Genomic DNA, 20,240 nt, shown 5'->3' with positions numbered 1-20,240 from the left:
ACAGCCTCCAAAGTAACACTTTTAGCACATAAATTAATGCAAACAAAGATGATCCTGCCAATGTTAAACACTGTGGAAATTAAACGCCTCTTTTCTCTTTTTCCTGTTTGATGCGGCAATCAGCATCTGCAGGTAACTCGTGCACAGTAACCTCGCACCAGGAGGAAATGACTAGGACTATAGTATGGTACAACTTATGGTAAACAACTGAAACTACACAAAAAATGGGCACGGGGATTTATTTTTATTCACTTTGTTCGCGTTCATTTATGTATTGAAAATCTTACTTTGGGAGCTGTTTTGCTGTAGAATTGAATGGAGAGACACAAATACTGCTAATCCAATACATGGATTAGCAGTCCAGAGGAGCACAGAGCAGCTAATGAGGAGGTCAGAGTCCAGTTTTGCTTTAAGACATGACATCAAAGTCATTTTTAACCCTGACCCCAGTGCTGCTGTAGCAGTGCACACGCCAGCGAGCTCCGTCATCATCTGTGCTTTTACGATAACCTGCGTGCACCTCAGAACAAAAATCCTGAATTGTGGTTTGATGAAAATAATTGATGGGCTATGTGGCAAAGTAATGGCAAGTTTATTTCTAAAGCTTTGAAAATTAAGCAAACTAGACTTAATAATACACACATACGATATGATGCATGTCAAGTGTGAAGGCATACAGAATATATTATTCATGTTTTCCTATAATTTGTATATTTTGTCTCACATCTACTGTATGTACATGGAAATTGACTCTGCCTTGAACTTGCCTCTTGCCTTGAACTTGCCTTGTAAGCCAGTTTGGGATGGGCATCTATTGATGGCAGATTCTGCATCAATACCAGACCCCCCCATCTGAGTAGAGTTTTGTTGTTGGACATACATAACATTACATAACATTATGTTATTTAGTTGTACATATTTTCCAGTGTAACACTTTGATGGTCAGTTTGAGAATTAACCCAACAGTCTGATAAAAGTCATTTGAAAATCTGCAGGGAAGTATAGTCACGGGTGCAGCCGTGCCAGCAGTACAAGGAGCAAAAATTCAAAACGTTTCTTCATAAATTGATGATTTTTTTTTATTAAAAAAAAAAAAAGAGTAATTTCTGTTTTGACAAGAAGAACACGCATCAGGTGCACGGTGTAAGGCTTGGCCCAGAGTGAAATACCAAGCGTTTAGGGAGTCCCTGACCCCCCTGTGGTCCCTTCACACACAACATTCAGACCTAAGTGTAATTATTAGGCTCCAACCAGGCAAACTGTGAACAAGTGATTCAAATTAAATCAGCTGTCGAGATGCCAGCAAACGCAGCATCCTTTGCAGCCGTGCCGCACCGAACACAGAGAACCAGGCAAACTCCCTGAAGAGGGCGAACAGAGCACAGTGTCAGGACAGCAGCCCACTTTTACCACCTTAGCTATGGCAAGGTGAAGGAAACTTGTTTATTATGTCTCATTAGCCAGATAGACAGATAGAGATGCATGCCTGCATATGATTAGACATTTTTACAAAGTTCATTTTCAGTACATTTTGGACAGTTAGTACGAGAGCTGAAAACCTGCAAAAGTAGAGGCATTTAAAGCTTTGAACGGGTTCACTGAGTTCTGGACGTCCAATTACAACTTAGTACAGGGCTGGGGGTGGTGGGGCCCAAAGTGATATACCTTCATGGGGCCCAAAACCTCTCGATGTGCCCCTGCCCTGACCCCACTGCAAGAGACAGTCAAATCTTCCATTAAGCAGCCTGGTGGAGACAGAAAACACCACAAAGTTCTTTTAATCAATATTAAATCCAGGATGACTCAAGTTTCGCCCGGCCTGCGTCCTTACAGACTCATATACCTTCATCTGGTAAATTTTATAGCAGCGTCTAAGATGCAGGTCGCTAAACAGGAACAGAAGCGTTTTCCTGCGCGTCTCTCTGCTGAACTTGGAGCTTGGCATCATGAAACATGTATGAGGTGGCTCTCTCCAAGCACAGCCAACATCAGTCCCAGTAATGCTGCTGTTTACTCTCCCGCTCTCTCATAAAAGCTGCCATTTGCATGCACACACACACACACACACACACACACACACACTGATTTGACAGTTTATTTCACCATTTATAAAGTAAGGGAATAAAACAGAAGTGGATGCTAAGTATGTTTCATAATTTGTGAGATGCTAATGGGGTTTGCGAGCAGTACATTCCATATAATGGATTTATGGTAATCTCATTAAAAGAAATGATGAATGTAATCCACTTCATGACGTACTTGCACAGCTTTTAATGACGGTCAATTCTGGGAGTTGGTGCAAACTGGAGGAACTTAAATTAACTTCATTTTTTAACTTCATATTTTATAGATTATAATGGCAATATCATTAAAAAGCAACAAACAAACAGTAGGACTGAGTTCATAATTCGTTTGAAATGAGTATTGCAGGTGAAGGAATTTTCTCATATGGAATTGTGTTTTTATGCAGGGTTGGACCGATACATTGATTTGCTAATACATACATATTGAGTATGGATTAAAATCAGATACTGGCCAATTATGCAGTGCCGATAAAATGGAGCTTCCCTCCTGCCTGCAGCTACATTCAAACAGTCTATAAAACCTGCAATAAACGTATTTTTTTTTTTTTGCATATTTTATCTATTAATTTAATTGATGAATAGTGTTTTCCTGTAGATTCACTCTTCATTTATAAAGGCCTGTTGCATCCCTGAATTTCGTTAGCACTGCACCATCGTCAGCCTGCCTGAAACATTTTCACGAGTTTCAGCGTTCCTCCCTCGCCGAGAAGAAATCTGTGCTGAAAACTCTGAGCGCTCATAATTTTGCGGCATGTAAATGACCAGGAATGAAGTCAAATACCAGCTAGCGGTGCCTTGGTGTCTAAAAATACCACCTTCACAAAGCCCTATCAGGGCAAAGTGCAGTTTGTGCTGTAGTGTGGCTGACTTCAGCGCGTACATGCTGGCCCTCTGCAGCCTCGCGGCCTCAGAGGACACTCTAATTATCTCCCTCCAGGCTACAGCAAACTCTCTCGTCAGCCCACTCAAGAGCCAGCTGGACTCTCTCTTGCTCTCTCTCCCTCTTTCACTGTGTCATTATCCTCTCTGCTCTTATTCCTCCTCGTGGAGTCCTCTCTCCTCTTGTCTTTCTCCCCTCTCTTTAATTCACTCTGTGTCCCCCCACCTTCACACCACTTTTAATAGGTGTCTTTATGGAGAGAGAGGGCACCTCTTCACTAAATGGGCATCCATCCTTTCACACAGTGCCTCCTAAAAGCATTACGGCATCAACAGCATCAACACAACAGCTTTATGCACTCTGTCTGTGTGAGTGATAAAGCATTTCCGTGGATGACTTGCCATAAAAGCAAGCACTGATATTGTTTTGGCGGAGCGAGGGTTATCATGGGCTCCTCATAAACAGGTCGCCGAGGCGCTCGTGACATCAGCGGGAGCGACCAATGAGCCATGAGCATGCACAATGTGAAAAACACACCAGCTAAATGGCAGCTGAGTGATTAAGGCTGGCAAGGTGTCAATGGGGTCTGGAGGGGGGGGGGGCGGTAATGACGCCACGTCGACCTCTGCTCATGCCTCAGCGTCTTAATTAAATATGAACACAGCGTTAACACGGTTGCCAGGTGACCATAACTGAAGGCCATCAGTCAGGTGAATTAACAAGAGCTGGTCTTTTGTCTCGGCCGTCCTTAAAAGTTGTTAAATGTCTTCAATTTGATCGAAATTAAAGTCATCAAAAGCCCTTAACTGTGAATTTGTGAGGTCTTGGTTAAAATTGATCTAATTTCATTTATCCATCTACTTTAGTCAAACTAGATTTTGACAAACATTTTGCAGTTCTACATTAGAGTCATCATTTCTGATGTTATACACCTCTAAGCTGACCCGTCAACCTTCTGGGGAAATTCCCACTGTGGATTAACCCAACACGTTTAATACTTACTTATCGTACTTATTATAGACAGAAATATAAGAAAATCCTTGTACTTACCTGCCAAAGTTCAGTGGGGAAAAAGTCATGGTTAGATTTAAAACGAAAACAGTTCATAGAATCATCTAGGTAAAAATCTACCATATTCCTAACTGCACTGGACCTTTATACTTAACCTGCAATGCTCATTTGAATAATAATGCAACAATCAGTCTTCAAATTAATTAGACTTTGACTTAAAAAGGTCATAGAAAGCATTAAATCTAACTCTGTGGTACCTGTGGGCACCCTGGGACGACCCGGTGTTAACTGGGAGCAGCAGTGTGAGGAACGAAGACGAAGGGAAAGAAAGAGAGGAAGCTCGAGGAGGAAGCTCTGGGGGGGTTGGAGGAGGATGGTGAAGGGAGGAAGCGAGGAGGCAGATAAGGAGTGCAGGGGAGGAGAGCAGAGGGCATAAGAGAGGAGGACTGAGGGTGCATGGGAGAGAAGAGGAGGGGAAGGAGAAGCGGCTCCTTGGGGATCTGATTATCAGATGGAGCAAATGCCGCATCAGCAAAATTCTACCATGGAAATGAAACCACTCCTGGCAGGAAAAGCCTAATCTCCTGTTTCTAATTGGATAAGACCTGAGCTCAGCAGGAGGACCATCAGAATTCAGCTCAGGATGGAATGACACTGAATTCCCATGCACCGATCAGCCTCTCCAAAGACTCGCATTCGGTGGGATACATCCCTGCGAGCAATATGTAAAAACAGGGATACATGGTATGATTAATATTAATGGTTTTTTTTTTGTTTTTTTTTAATTCACTCCGGAACAGGATCCCTTCATTTCTACACCTTAAAATATTCTTAACTGGAACCAGAAAAAAAATAAAGGGGCTTTGAGCATGGATTAAGATATTTTTAAATAGAATGCTGTAAAATCCACATAAAAGTTCCATTTACTGCATGTCAGTTTAATCTGCCCTTTACTGTATTCCTCTATACTTTTATAAAATTATTAATTACTCCTTGGGTTCTTAATTTGATACATTTTGTAATATTATCTCTGAAATGCCACTAAAAACCTGATTGTGCAGCTTAAATGGAAAATCATAACCTTATTAAGGAGTGCGGTGTGTTTTGGAAACTCCAAGTTTCTGCTAATCAAGCAGTGGTGTTTTAGAGCTCCACTATCACTTTTCCTCCCTTTTATCCAGCCATTCCTTCCACTATGATATGAAAATGAACTTTCAGAGACTTCAGACCTTCTCCACACCAGTATTGCATCACCGTAATAAAGTCGTCCACATTCGTTTTCCTAAAAGCAGCAGCACCATTGTGGTTTGATGACTTGAAATTAGGCGAAGTGAAACGGTCCCAAAGGAAATGTTTGTTTCACACAGCCAATTCTCAGCTCTGTGGTTTATGAATGATGACGACTTTGGTTAGCTGCCAAAACAGAACATTATAAGGTTGGTGTCTCAACCTAAAATTCAAATTTGAAAATGAAAGGGTTTTGATCATGTGTTGGAAAATGTGGCTAAATTGCAGTAAATGGGCCAAACATTCAAAAATCACTGGTAAGGTCCTTGGGTGGATGTAAAAAATGGACTAGTAGGCCTACGGCTCATTCCTACACACAAGATTAAAGCTGTAAGATGCTGAAATTAAGCGTTTTACCTCATTATCATGGTGGTAATCGAGGGAGAAGAGCAGAGGAGGTATGCATAATTTGACATTAGCATAAGTGCAGTATATGGGTCGATGGTAATTAGGCTAACAAAGTGGGAATACTTTATCATACCTAGTGAAAGAGGTGGGTATACTAGTCTTGACCAAATATGTCTCTACCAAATATGTGCTGCTTAAATCCAGGAAAATTTGTAGAAAATGATGCACAAGACATTTAGATATTTTCCATTTGATGTAACAATAGCATCTTGGGTTTGAATATTTCACTCAATGTAAGTGTGATGCTTCAATGGAGCACTGCAACCAGCAGATACACAGTAAGTATGTTGTCATACAATTATTGAAAACATTTTGTTCCTAACTTTGACACTACTTAAGTGGAAACTAAGGGGTTCTACGGATTTCAACTTCACTGACATTACTCAATCAACATCACCATGACAGCTGCCTGGTTTAAAAAACACATAAAAGGAGGGAGGAGATAAAAGAAGTGTCAAACATCACCACAGGGCTGTGAAAGCTGTGTGCCGCTGCTGCTGCTGTACGGAGCATATCACTCTTCGTATTGAACATGTCTCCCCAATACAAGCTAGCAAAACAAAGCTGAAAAACCTGACCTGAAGCAGTCAGACATCTCATCACCTCGAACTCTTGTTGCTCAGCTGTCAGTGGGAAGGCTTTCTGTGTGCAGGTGAGTGGCTGTGAAAGGTCAGCAGAGGTGTGGAATTGATAAAAGATCTGCCAAATATCACCAGGAGGAGTGGGCTTGATAAAGAGTCTGTCAAAAGATACCAGGCTCTGAAAGCCCTCTCACTGCTCTGCTGCCGGATGATCACACTGAACTCTCTCTCACAGTCCCACAAACTGAGGAGAAGCATGAAAACAAGTTGGGTGTGAATGCTGTGTCACTCACTGTCTCTAAGGATCCTTTTCCATGCAGAAAACGCCACAGAGAATAAAACATAAACTATCTGCCAACTGGGACATATGGCTTTTTGCACATACCTGGTGAGCTTATCCATGTTCCCAAGGTCCTATGTTCCCAGGGTCGTATGTTCCCTTACGCCAACCATGTTTCCCAGTTTAATATTCTGTTAGCACACATTAGCCAAAGCCCTGACCCACCAAATACAGCACTGTGGAACATCTTTTTCAGGTTCTCATTATGTGCTATATAGAACTGGGGAAGATAGGACATTGGAAACATAGGACATTGGGAGAATATAACTTAAGGAATCTGAGACCTTGGGAACATCTTGGGAACTAAGGACCTTGGGAACATAAGACCCTGCAAACATTGGACCCTGGGAATATGGGACCTTGGGAACATGGGACCCTGGGAACATAAGACCCACATTGGACCCTGGGAAAACACACAGGTAGAACTGGGGAACATAGCACAGTGGGTACACAGGACCTGTTAAGTGCCTGTTCCCATTATGTGCCATATAAATATGGGGAACATAGGACCCTGGGAACACAGGAATGACTCCCATGCATGCTGCCAGGTCTGATGCCATCAACCAATTTAATGCAGCAGTGTTGCATAGTATCTGTAGTGTGTCTGTGCTGATGCAATGGGAGAGCTATTATGAGGGCTCTCTTTCTATCCCCACAAAGCTTAGAACTTATTAGTATTGTAATAGCCCTGGCAGGGGCCTTACTAGCTTTCCTGCCAAGTAACAACACATCTGGTGGTGTGGGGGCTGTGTGATCACTGGGGAAGTGTGAGCTTTTGCATGTAATTCCCAAGTCCTGCTGGAGCCTCCAGGGTGTTTCAAGATATTAGTCAGGGCAGTGCAACCTATAAGGTCCATCAAGGACTTACCCTGCATGGCAGATTGGCTCTCGCTGTTTCCTGGGGTTACTGAGCTCAGTGTGTCACTATGGGATGATTCACACAGTCGTCCTTGACTCTGTTCGCATCAACATGCGCAACATCATGATTGAAGGGCTGACAAAGGAAGGTCAGCCTGGATTTAAAGAGAAACTTCATCCATAATGCCTATTTTTTTTTATTTTATTTATTTATTTTTTTTACCAAGTACCAACCAGGTCCTGCCTTCAACCCTAGATGAAGAGAATTTTTTACTCACAAGCAGCCACCTCTGATCCAATGGGAAAAAATAAAAATTTTACAAAAGCAAAATACGATCAAAAGTTCTGTTGAAAAAGCTCATATTTGTCATGCTGTATAATCTAAATCTCTGGTATCCAGTCGTTGGTCAGTATTTCCCAAACACACAGATTTTCACTCATATCTAGCTGCAGAGACCACTTTTCTTTAAAATGTGTTTTTGTGTTGTCAATTTGTAAAATAACAGCGCCAATTCTTTCCATTGGATCAGAAATGGCTGTTGTTGTTGTTGTTGTTTTGGTTTTTTTTTTGGAATATGAGTTTACCATGAAGACTTGTGGGTAAAATTGTCTTTGTCAAAGACTGTGGGCAGTACCCAGTGAGTACTTGATACAAAAAATGATTTATTATGGGTGAAGTATGCCTTTAAGTCAGTGTGGGATCCCATTGTTTGCCTTACCCAAAATCCCTAGAGGGAAGAGGAAGGTGTAACACCAGGCTTATTCTCTATGTTCCTCAGGATGGTTCAGGAGCTCTGCAGCCACTATATTCTTAAATGTGTGCATTTTGTAATATGATAAAACCAATATGATTTTCCACTGGAGATCAATAATAGTTATCAATCAATCCATCATTCAGTCACAGTAGTTCTGCACATCTAAGCTTTACATGAGAATTTTTTTCAATTTTTGTATTAATTCAGCCCCAGCGCTCCCAGGAAAATGAGACACTCTCTGTCAGAGATGATGGATTCCTCTCATGAGTAAACACACCCGGCTCCGAAAGGTGCACAGCCTCTGAGCCACACTGCTGTATTCAAAGCCTGGTGGCGAGCAAAAACATATTAGCAGGTCTGTCATGTACAGGGCAGTGGGATATATTAAAGCCAGGAGCTGTTTTAAAACACGTTGGGGCCCTGCCAAGAAAGTCTCAGAGCAATATCTTTGGCCATATGGGTGGGGAATGTATTCTGCTCTGGCTGGCACAGGCCTCTCTGACAGTATTTAATATCGTATAGGCGAGATTTAACCTGCTGGGAAATCATGTTCACCACGTCTGCGGGGCTTAAATGTAACTTCAGCTGAAACAATGACTGTTGCATTCACAAAATATGTACTTCTACTTTCCTCCACTTTGTGTAGTCTATAAGGGATCTGATTTTAGGAGCAATCATAAAGCAGTTAATGAAAGTAACGCTTTGTTTGTTTTAGGCTGTTTCTTGTACTCAAATTAAACCAATAATTAATTGTTGATTTGAAATGCATTTTTTATTAACTCACTTCATCATTTATTTTACTACATTTGGGTAGGTTAGGTCATTAAGAAAAAGCTGGAGCTCAACAGTGCAATACTGACACCACGCGGACAAAAGTGCAAGTTACACAAATATCTCAATAAAATGAGCATCGCTGAAAAAAAAAGTTAATAATAAAAATAACAAAATGAGAAGTTTTAAAATAAGTTATTATATGAATAAGGACTGAAATAACCCGCTTGACACTGGAGGAAGTCGGTTCACCAAAAGAGTAGGAAGTGGAACTTTTGACTGAGCGGCAGGACGGGGCTTATATTTCGGTTACACCAGTGTTATATGCTTACGGGAACTTCCTGTTTGGGACTTTTAGCATCTTGCTGATAGTTTTTTGGTCATGTTTCGTCATGTTTTGTGTAAGTTAGCGACAGAAACCGGTCGTATTCAGCTCTCTGTGAGACATGCTCCTGTCCTGCGGGCTGTAGCCTCCGCCTCCGTGCCGCTCAGAGGCTTCAGCGACGGGAAGGACGAAGCGCCGCCGCCGCCTGTGGACGCCGCCCTGCTCCAGCTCCTGGTGTGTCCGCTGTCCAAGCAGCCGCTCAGGTGATCAACAAGACACAACCACTGACAACATGTGCTGTCAAACTCATTATGAAGTCTTTGGGAAATGCCAAAAATGTCAGCTTGTCCCATAACCTTAACAATCTCCCGTCAAGTAAGCTAGCGTCACTCTTTAGCATGAGGTAGCATTCGTTTTATATGGAAGATAGCTTTACGATATTAAACACCAGTCACCTGAGATTTCAGAGGGAAAATACCACTAGAAGATACTTTAAAGTGCATCTTGAAAAAATAAAAATGGTTAGAGTGCATCTGTTAACTTCAGATGTACTAACTTCTTTTGTTTACATTTGACCCCAGTAATTTAAACCTCCAGTAAATGAGTAGAATAATTGTTACCAAAGTGTGTGTCAGGTGCTTTGTGTGTCTCATTGACGACCTAACATAATCCCTTTACATAAACTATAACCTCCCCCAGCCAAAATAATAGGCAGGTTAACGCTGATGTTCTTCTTCAGGTATGAGCCTGAGACCAACGAGCTGATCAACGAGGAGCTCGGCATCGCCTACCCCATCACCGACGGCATCCCGAACATGATCCCTCAGGAGGCCAGACTTATCCGCAAAGACGCTCCAGCTGAACCAACGCAGGGATAGAGCCAGCCTCACACACCTTCAGTCCAAACCACTGATCACACACACACACTGCTCTGCTGCTAGGATACTGGATTGTTTTACGGTGTCAGAGCAGCAGCATGTTCTCCCTGTCCAACCTGGTGGTGCTGGTGCCCATCGTGTCTCTGTGCGGTTTGTTCTTCTCCGCCGCCGTGGACGAGAACTTCCCCCAGGGCTGCACCAGCAGCAGCAGCCTGTGCTTCTACAGCCTGCTGCTGCCTGTCACCATCCCCGTCTACGTCTTCTTCCACCTGTGGAGCTGGATGGGCATCAAACTGTTCAGACACAACTAGCAAACTCTGCTGCTGCTGCTGCTCGGTCACAGGAACAAACATCTGCCCTGAAATACAGCTGCCGGTGAGGGGATGTGGGTGCACAAAAAAAGTAAACTTGTCATATCAAAATAAATCCTGAAATGCACAGATTGAAGATGTATAACTTTGTTAAAAAAAAAAAAAAATGAAGGTAGTGTTTTCCTTTACTGTATTCAGTGTAATATTTGTTGTTTTGGTTTGGTGAGACTGAGAAGTAATGGATTACTGGATGGTGATGCACTGTTGGGTTTTATAAAAGACAATTTGCTGGTATAATGCAATCAAGTAATGTTACGCAGTCCATATTAAGTTAAATAGAGTAATTTAATAAGTTACTACTTGGCTGGTTCAACTTGGTTCAGTAAGTCTCTGTGTCTGTTCAGACTTTGCTCTTTTTCTGCACTTGGTTGAAGAGCAAAAGTGCACAGTCAGCTGTTTTGTGTAAATGAAATGGTACATTACAAATCTGTAGTGCTACAGAGATTAAATGAATAAAGATCATTTGAGTGTTGAGCGTGTGTTACTTAACTTGAAAGTCAGGTTAGTTGGCAAAGCGGAGTGTGTGTGTGTGTTTCAAAGGAGCTGCATAGATCAACTCTGCATTCAGTGAACTTTTCTTTTTTTTAATAATCTTAAATTGATAATACCATATTCATAGTTGACCATAACATAACAGACTGAGTTACAAAATTAATTTTATGTGCTAAAGTTTTCTGCTAACAATGAAAAGCACTCGCTCATGAACAAAACAGAGTCGTCTTACAAACAAAATTCACTTTGACATCCAACACAACTCATGAACAAGTGAAGTGACTCATTATCACCCACAGAATGAGGAAATATCCGTTCAACTCTAACAGCAGATTACTGTTTTCCTCATTTTGAAGCTGTTTTTTAAATAAATGGATGCATTATGGTTGAATGCACCCATTTATGATTGATTAGTCTCAAAATGACTGTTTTCTCCAAAAATACTTTGAACTTCCAAGCATAACACAGTGAGTGAGCAGCAGACGTGGCTGAAACTGAACTTGGGAAGTGTCTACTGAAATAACCTGACAGGTGAGTGTGCAGGAACCGTCTCATTTCTCTCTGTGCAGTGAGAAAACCTCAGTGGCTCTTTCTGCTCTTCTGCTTGCTGCTCTGGTTGAGTTTCATCAGCGGGGACTCCGGCCGGGGGGATCGACCCTCCCCCTTTGTCTTGAAGAAGAAGGACTCGTTCAGTCTCATCTGGACCGCTCTGACCTGAACACAAAGGAAAACTACTGAACAGTGACTACAGTTACACTATGCACACGTCACATGAAGGAGAAAACCTCACTGCAGTTCCTGCTCAGGTGTAACAGCACATATTTCTGGACTTTATAGAGTCGAAGAAAAAACTGGCACTATGCAAATGAGAGAAGCAGCAAAATCTGGTGTCATTTTTACTGCGAAAGTCCCTTAATAAACTAATACATTACAATACTTGATACATAGGACCTAAAGCTCCTGTATACATTTTGGTAACATCTAAGTTTATAATTTCAAAGTTGGAAGATTTTATGATTTTGCTCATCTTGTGTTGGACTTTGCTATTCACTACAAGTTGGAGTATGGCAATGTTTTGTCATGTATGGGAAAATTTCATCTAGGAAAATTGAAAATAAAATTTCAACTGGGACATCCAGCTGTTTTGTTTTGTTTTGTCTGTTTGTTTTGTTTGTTGTGTTTTTGTTTTTTGTTCTAGGTGTGATATCTATGGAAATTTGGCTATTTTTTATAATAAAAAACACCTTTTTTAAAGTTTTGTTTTGTTTTCTTATTCGGTGTAAGTACATTTCCTGCACTATATTAGCATAATCCATTTTTTAGTTTGCTGATATATTTAAAGGGTTACTTTGGATGCTGTTCTGGGCACCATGTAAGTGAAGGGAGAGATAGAAATACAGTATTGTGGATTATCATATCACCTGAGTCAGGTCCATCTTGCTGCTGCGCCAGTTGGGCTCATTGTCCTCGCTGGAGGTCAAGGTGTCTGAGGACTTGGGCTCGTACTCTGACTGAGGGCTGGCGGTCGGCTCGTCTCGCTCCTGGCCACCACGCTTGTCCTGAATCTTCACTGCGTACAGTAAAGACCTGGCTCTTTGTGGCAGACTCAGGTCTAACGGTCTCAGGTCCTCACAGCTCTCCGTCACTGTTCTTTGATGGCAGAACGTGAGGTAAGAGGAGAGCTCAGTGGTAAAGAAGTTCTCCGTCTGAGTGGAAGTGTTTGCTCTTGACATCGGTGGAAGCAAGAATGCCTCGTCTGTGGGCAGAAGCGGTGGAGGAGACCTCTGGATCTCCTCGGCTCTCTGAGTCTGGGTCACATCCACTAAGAGGCTTCCTGCCACTGGCTGCTCCAAGTGAGGGAGGACAACCTTAGGCCTCCCATGTAGACGCTGTGATGCTTTTGCCTCCACTGTAAGGTCTCCTTGTCCCTTTTTGTGCTCCTGGTTTGATGTGTGTGACATCTTTGTCTTGTCCATGAGGAGTGGAGGCACTCTGAGCGGGTCCGTCAGGCGCCCATTTGCCTTTCTGGGGTGTTCATAAAAATACGGGAATTTGTCCGGTGCTTGTATCTGCGGGTCCTCCAGTTCTTCAGGATGCTGTTGTGATGCAGGTGTGTGTGACTCCCTGTCTTGCTGTGAGAGTGAGACAGGCGCTGAGGTGCTTCCCTCTTGGTGGGTTTCTCCGCTGGACGGCTCCCAGGCTGATGCCCTGAATGTCTTCTGGGTGATGAAGAGGTCCTGGCTGCTGGCGTCGTCTCCAGTGCCCTGAGAGTCATTATCCTGCGGCTGACTCTGGCTCTGCCTCGTTGTCACCGCGCCGCGTAACAAGCTCTCATCTCCAACCTCTTTGCTCTCGGAGGGGATTTTGTCTTTGGGTGATTTAGGCGGCGGCGAGGCTACTTTAGGACGTTTGACACGAATGTAGCCTGGCGATAGATCAAATGACACTTTCTTTTTGTTTTTTGTTTTCTGCTTGGGGAGGAAGTCACGGCTCAGGCTCTCAGGTGTAGAGCTGCATAGACTAGATGCTGCAGGTCTGACGGCAATAATTTGCTCAGGCCTGATCCTCTGCGGCACGGGGTCGGAAACACGGCTGCCCTGTATGAGTAGAAGTCTGTCATCTATTTCTAACGGCACCTTCTTTTTCTTCTTCCCTTTCTTCTCGTCCTTCTTTGCCTTCATCACCTCTTTATATTTGGACTTTTTCTTTTTCTTCCTCTTTTGAATGCTGCAGTCTTTTTTCAGGGTGACATTGCTCTTGTCTTTTAACCCTTTTTTGTCCCTCTTGCAGTCCTTTTTTCTTTTTCTCGTCACAGGTGAAGTCCAGCAGGATTTCAAAGAGAAGTCAGCATCTGCCTCTGCACAGTCAGCCATGATCCTGCATTAGAAAGAGATAGGTTGTTAATGGTGGATGCATAATTATGAACCCAGAGTATATGGATTAAATTAACCCGAAGCCAGCTACTTAATACCTAAGTAAGTAAAAATCTCAGAAAGAAGCAAGAAAAAATGTGATTAAATGATGCACAAGATTTCAAGATATTTTCTACGTGATGTAATACTGCAGCCATAAAACAACGGTGCAACCGTGTCAAAGCCGGGGGCTGCAGCAAAATGTCTGATTTGAATTTTTATTTATTCATTTTAATGCAGCCTAAGACAGTGATTGGTCTGCTCTGATCAATATAATACAAATAACTGTATTCTCGACATCCATTTGGTATTATTATGCTGTTTTTGAAGAATTTTCACTGTTGCTATGCATAAAATTTCAAATAAGTGGGAATCCATAGTCATATCATATGTCGTATCACTATGAAGATATTTGGCATGAATACTGAGGCATGAAATTCTACCAAAAACACAGCAGACACCATTTGTGTCTGCTGTGTTTTTGTCTGTGGGGCTGTTCTGTGTTGGTGTCAACCTTCTCCACAAGCCTTTAAACAGCACCTTGTATTTTTTCACTGGTATTTTTATGGTATTTAATATCATGCCCAGGCACAGCAGTAAAATAAATAAATAAATAAATAAACAGAAAATAGCCGCCTGGTCACATTCCTGTTGATGAATGTATACTGCCACTGTAAAATACACTACATAAAGGCCATATTTCATAAATTACAAGTAGGTGGATGGATGAGCAGGCTATATTTTATTCACTAGAGAATGAAGAGGGCACACTCCATATGCATAATATCCCTGACAGCACTAGTCATCACGTTTAGAGTGTAACATCTGAATGCTTAGGCTTAGGGTGTTTTGAGTTCTCTGCCATTTAATGAGTTATACTTGACATAAGTGATTAAAACAGCACACAGTAGCTGATGCCAAAAGGTGGAACAAGACAGCAGCATTGTTAGGGTGACATAAATCAAGGAAAATGTAGCTTTATTAATTATTCTGGGGTTTAGATATCTTCCTATGGTCAGTGGAGTGTCTCAGTGACGGCTTATTATTACAGCTTTGTCCTGATGTGTCAGCCTGGCCGACTTACTGTCTTTAAGGGGCTGTGGAGGCCTCAGTTTTAAGGTTATAGTGAAGACGCTGATCAGCAAGGGGGCTAAACGCTGCTCCAAAATTAGGCTAAATTTTGGGGCAGGGAAAATTAGCATGGTCTTGACCTCTGACCTCCAGATGTGTGAATGAAAATGGGTTCTCTGGGCAGCCACGGCTCTCCCCTTTGCAGACATGCCCACCTTCTGCTAATCCCATGCAGTTTGGGCCACAAACCCTGCAGTCCACACGTGTTCTTGGCCTGTTGTAAAATGGTGTTTGTGCAGACTTGGAGCTGCATCAGTTGGGTTTGACTGGAAAGCTGAGACTCTTGTGGATTCAATGAGCCACATTTGATTCATGTGTGATGGTGTTCGCCCCCATAGCAGCTGTGACCTGTTGTGACCCCTTGAATAATGACAGTGTCATTAAACTTTACAGCCACAAACTAGAGACCTGGATCATCCAGAGGACATATACTTTTCTAAGGGGAGTTTCTGAGCTCGCCATCCATTTGCCAAAAAATGCAATTCTTACATAAATAAATATAAAAGGTAAAATAAAAACAAATATAAAAGGTTTCTGACAACAAATCACAGCATGAATTTTTCTATGGTGGTATTTTTGAGGGATGTTTGATAATTTTTATTAATTCTCAAGTGGTCAAAAATGGTTACATTTTGCATCAAATCTGTGTAACAAATGGCACCAAACCAAAAATTGCTGCAACAAGTTATAAGACCAAATGGAGCATGGGAATGGCCATCATATGCTTCAGTCATAATGTTCTGCCCCTTATACGACGCCAAATAAATACAGGCGCCTGACCAAAGCACAATGTTTATTACAGATTTATGACTAGGATACACACAGAGCTATGCTGCATCTCAAATCAAACTGCAGCTTCCCAGCTTTCAGATGATGTTCATCACTTCTATGAAGCGTCTACCATTGACCTTTTATCTACTTTAGACCTGAAGCTTTGAAAGGGCCAGAGCAGACAGAGCTGAACCTGTTCACCAAACCACATGATACTTTCTTTTCATCAAAATAGCCTACAATAAATAAAAAAAAAACCCTGCAAACTTGTCATGTTACATCGCAACACTGTTAGAAGCCTGCAAGTAGCTTAAGAAAATGTGAATTTTTGGTATTCACGCTTCTTTCTATTTTTATGTATTTTTTGAAACTTTGTCGCATGAGATGCTGGATTTTGCTAAAGCGCCTGACTGATAACTTCACACGCTGAAGCCTCTCCACTTGACATTTACTCTGCCCTAACTGTCCTAATTCATGATATTGACATTTATTAAACTATATATATATATGGAAAACGTGAAATTTCGGCGAGAAATCTTTTACTTACCTCAAAAACAGTCGCCGGATCAGAGTGGCGGCTTCACTTCAAAGGGCCACAGGTACCGCCTGTGCTGCGTTCACGGGTTCCTTGTAAAATACAGATAAGAGACATGATAAACGTAAATATTATACTGACGAGACGGATTGAGAAAAGATGAAAATTCTTGAAATGGAACAAAACAAAATATATAGAGAGTGAATATATATGTAAGTACTAACGTGGAACCTGGAATCAGCGGATAGGCTACTGTCAAAATGCGAAAACATTAGGCTACATATGAACATATGCATGTGTTTTTCTAGATTGAGTTGCCTCTATATTTTCAAATGAGCTACTTCACTGTTATTTGGTTAGATTTACTAAAGTAAAATAACAGCAGTGTCACAGTAATGCCGATTGAACAGGATGTTTTATATCAGCGAAAATAAGTGATGCTGACTCTAAACTGTGGAGTATTAGGCGAATCTAATGCAATGACACCCAGCTATGTATAAAACTAAAAATGACCCGTATGAAGACGCTGAAAAATAGATGAGCAATCGTTTGCAGGACAAAACAATCAAAATGTCCACCTTAAATAACAAATATGACCTGCCGCCCCTCTGCCGCCAATCAGATGCTGTCGGTAATGATGGCCATGCAACCAGAGACATTTTTGGTTGTTGCTCCTCTATTTTAGAACTCAAGGAGCATAAACAATTTTTATATGACAGATATAATGACAAAGGGTAACATTTAAATTAACTCTAATCAAAAAAAAAAAAAAAAAAAAAAGGAAAGGAAAGGAAAGAAAAAAGTTTCTATCGAAGAATTCAACGTTTTAAAGCGTTCACAATTTGACCACCAGATGTCGCCATTCACCATCCGCCAGTCATGCTTCTGAGCTTTTTCTTGTTGTTGTTGTTGTTGTTTAAAGGGGGTGTTTATGACTGTAGATAATTAAACTACAATGTCAATTTTTGGACTTTAAAATGTAAATTAAGGAACTTTTCAGCCCATGAACCTAAAAATGGTGAGCAACCACCCAAATGGTAAACCACAGTTTGTTTCCTAGAATTGTAGTTAACAAATCTCGCGCTTTGGGCAGGAGTGACAGTGACTCACTGCCCCACAGGTTGCACAGGTTGTCATTGCATTAGTTGCATTGCAAGGCACATAAAATAATTTCATTTCTGTATTCTGTCAACAAGAGTTTTTTTTTTCCTCCCTGCAGATTTCAATGCTAGTTTCACTGAGGCCACTATTTTACACATTTTAAAATTAAAATTGTCTCATAGTTTTCACACTCTTCACTGTTAATCTGCCAGTCTACAGAGCAGGGCACTATGGAATAACTATGTCTTATCAGATGAGGACCCCTGAGACTACATCTTATCAAATACAGCTCTGCAGCATGATGTGTATCAGTGGTTAAGGTTAATTAGGGTTAGGAACCACTGCTTTAAATGAACTTTATGTTTTCTATCAGTATAATATTCCAGGAGTATTCCTGCAGGGAATTATGGGGCACGTGTGTGGGAACAATTCATACATCCCTAGAACTGGGAAGATGTTAGTCCCACATAACATATCAAAGACTTGTTCAAGATTAACCCCCACCAAAAAAAAAAAAAAAAAAAAAAAAAAAAAAAAAAAAAAAAATTCACATCAGTGCATTCATACATAAATAAATGAATGCACAGGATTCAGAAAGATCATGTCTATATTCTTTATAAAGCAGTTTGCTGGATAGATGAAATTTATAATCTTAATGTAGCCTACAGTCATGGACGAAAGTATTGGCACCCCTAGAATTTTTCAAGAAAATACACCATTTCTCCCAGAAATTGTTGCAATTACAAATGTTTTTGGTATACACATGTTTATTTCCTTTATGTGCATTGGAACAACACAAAAAAGCAGAAGAAAAAAAAGCCAAATTTTACATCATTTTACACAAAACTCAAAAAATGGGCCAGGCAAAACTGTTGGCACCCTCAACTTAATATTTGGTTGCACACCCTTTGGAAAAAAATAACTGAAACCAATCGCTTCCTATAACCATCAATAAGCTTCTTCTACCTCTCAGCTGGACTTTTGGACCACTCTTTTTTTGCAAACTGCTCCAGGTCTCTCAGATTTGAAGGGTGCCTTCTTGCAACAGCAATTGTGAGATCTCTCCATTGGTGTTCAATGGGATTTACATCCGGACTTCAGAACTCTCCAGCGCTTTGTCTCCAACCATTGCTTGGTGCTTTTTGAGGTATAACTGTGATTTTGGCAAAGACTTCGATTATTTACAAGCAGCAGAATATTACTTTTGTCTCTCATTAGTTCAAAAACTAACCCATACAAAAAATAAATAAAAATAATGTAGATAAATAAACATACAATTTATTTTATTCCGTCTCAAAGGTTGTGATATGATTGTTCTATGTATCTCAGTCTCATAGTCACTTCTAAGGAGGACTTCATTCAAAAGCAGCTCACAGCACTCATCTGTTGTGTATGTGAAGAAGGATTCAGAACCCCTTCACTTTTTTCAATTTTGTCATGTTGCAGCCTGATGCTACAATCATTTAAATCCATTTTTTCCCTCTCATTAATCTACACTCAGTACCCAATTATGACAAAGTGAAAACAGAATTGTAGAAATTTTTTGCAGATGTATTAAAAAGGAAAAACTGAAATATCACATTGCCATAAGTATTCAGACCCTTTGCAACAACACTTGAAATTTAGCTCAGGTCCCATTTCTCTTGTTTGTTGCTGAGATGTTTCTACACCTTGATTAGAGTCCACCTGTGGTCAATTAAATAGATTGGACATGATTTAGAAAGGCACACACCTCTCTATAGAAGGCCTCACAGCTTACAGTGCATATCAGAGCAAAAACCACAACCATTTTTCATCTGAGAGCAACTTTTTTAAAAAAAAAATGAAAAAATATATAACAAAGAATATGTATGGTGTACATTTATTCACTTATCATGTCAAAGCACTCATCAGTGAACTTTAAATCTATACCAGCTAAATACAACAAATGTTTGCATACAGTACAGGCCAAAAGTTTGGACACACCTTCTCATTCAATGCGTTTTCTTTATTTTCATGACTATTTACATTGTAGATTCTCACTGAAGGAATCAAAACTATGAATGAACACATGTGGAGTTATGTACTTAACAAAAAAAGGTGAAATAACTGAAAACATGTTTTATATTCTAGTTTCTTCAAAATAGCCACCCTTTGCTCTGATTACTGCTTTGCACACTCTTGGCATTCTCTCCATGAGCTTCAAGAGGTAGTCACCTGAAATGGTTTTCCAACAGTCTTGAAGGAGTTCCCAGAGGTGTTTAGCACTTGTTGGCCCCTTTGCCTTCACTCTGCGGTCCAGCTCACCCCAAACCATCTGGATTGGGTTCAGGTCCGGTGACTGTGGAGGCCAGGTCATCTGCCGCAGCACTCCATCACTCTCCTTCTTGGTCAGATAGCCCTTACACAGCCTGGAGGTGTGTTTGGGGTCATTGTCCTGTTGAAAAATAAATGATGGTCCAACTAAACGCAAACCGGATGGGATGGTATTTCTAAACCTTAAACGCAGCAGAGCTTTTGCTGCGGTATGACATCTAACCAGGAGCAGCGGGTGACATCACTGCCACTCACGGACCTGCAAGTGTAGCCGACAGACAGGTTTCTGTGTGACGTCACATACCTGTCCTAATTGTCTGCTGCAGCGGGAATCGAGCACGCAGGTGATGAAGATGACAGAGGAGGAGGAAGATGATGTAAGAAAGACCAGGATGGCTGGCCTCCGGATCCACTGATGAGGAAAAAACACACACACACACACACACACACACAC

The 20,240-nt window shown here is 41.3% G+C and overlaps 2 protein-coding genes across 3 annotated transcripts in view; both read left to right on the top strand.

Annotated features, from left to right (window-relative positions):
* Positions 1 to 10,733, top strand: part of LOC115360449 (PIGY upstream open reading frame) — a 24,413-nt gene extending 13,680 nt beyond the window's left edge. Inside the window, exons 1-2 of one of the 2 annotated variants that reach the window (XM_030053370.1) lie at positions 2,054 to 2,075; positions 10,215 to 10,733. In XM_030053370.1, coding sequence (XP_029909230.1) covers positions 10,277 to 10,489 — 213 coding nt within the window. In that variant the 5' untranslated portion in view covers positions 2,054 to 2,075; positions 10,215 to 10,276 and the 3' untranslated portion in view covers positions 10,490 to 10,733. Of the gene's footprint in view, positions 1 to 2,053; positions 2,076 to 10,214 lie in introns of those variants that run through there. The other variant, XM_030053371.1, reaches the window with a different exon arrangement.
* Positions 9,289 to 20,240, top strand: pyurf (PIGY upstream open reading frame). The gene is made up of 3 exons (XM_030053369.1): positions 9,289 to 9,563; positions 10,040 to 10,227; positions 20,213 to 20,240. Exons 1-2 carry the CDS (start codon positions 9,358 to 9,360, stop codon positions 10,176 to 10,178), a joined length of 345 nt encoding a protein of 114 aa, XP_029909229.1. The 5' UTR covers positions 9,289 to 9,357; the 3' UTR covers positions 10,179 to 10,227; positions 20,213 to 20,240.

This window comes from Myripristis murdjan, chromosome 6, assembly GCF_902150065.1.
Source record: "Myripristis murdjan chromosome 6, fMyrMur1.1, whole genome shotgun sequence".
Lineage (NCBI taxonomy): Eukaryota > Metazoa > Chordata > Actinopteri > Holocentriformes > Holocentridae > Myripristis > Myripristis murdjan.
Note: the sequence above shows the minus strand (reverse complement) of the source record. Positions and strands in the feature narration are given on the sequence as shown.

Coding starts and splice junctions, on each gene's coding strand:
- pyurf (XM_030053369.1), top strand. CDS start 9,358: ATGTTTCGTCATGTTTTGTGTAAGTTAGCGACAGAAACCGGTCGTATT. Junction 9,564..10,039: donor CTGTCCAAGCAGCCGCTCAG/GTGATCAACAAG, acceptor GTTCTTCTTCAG/GTATGAGCCTGAGACCAACG.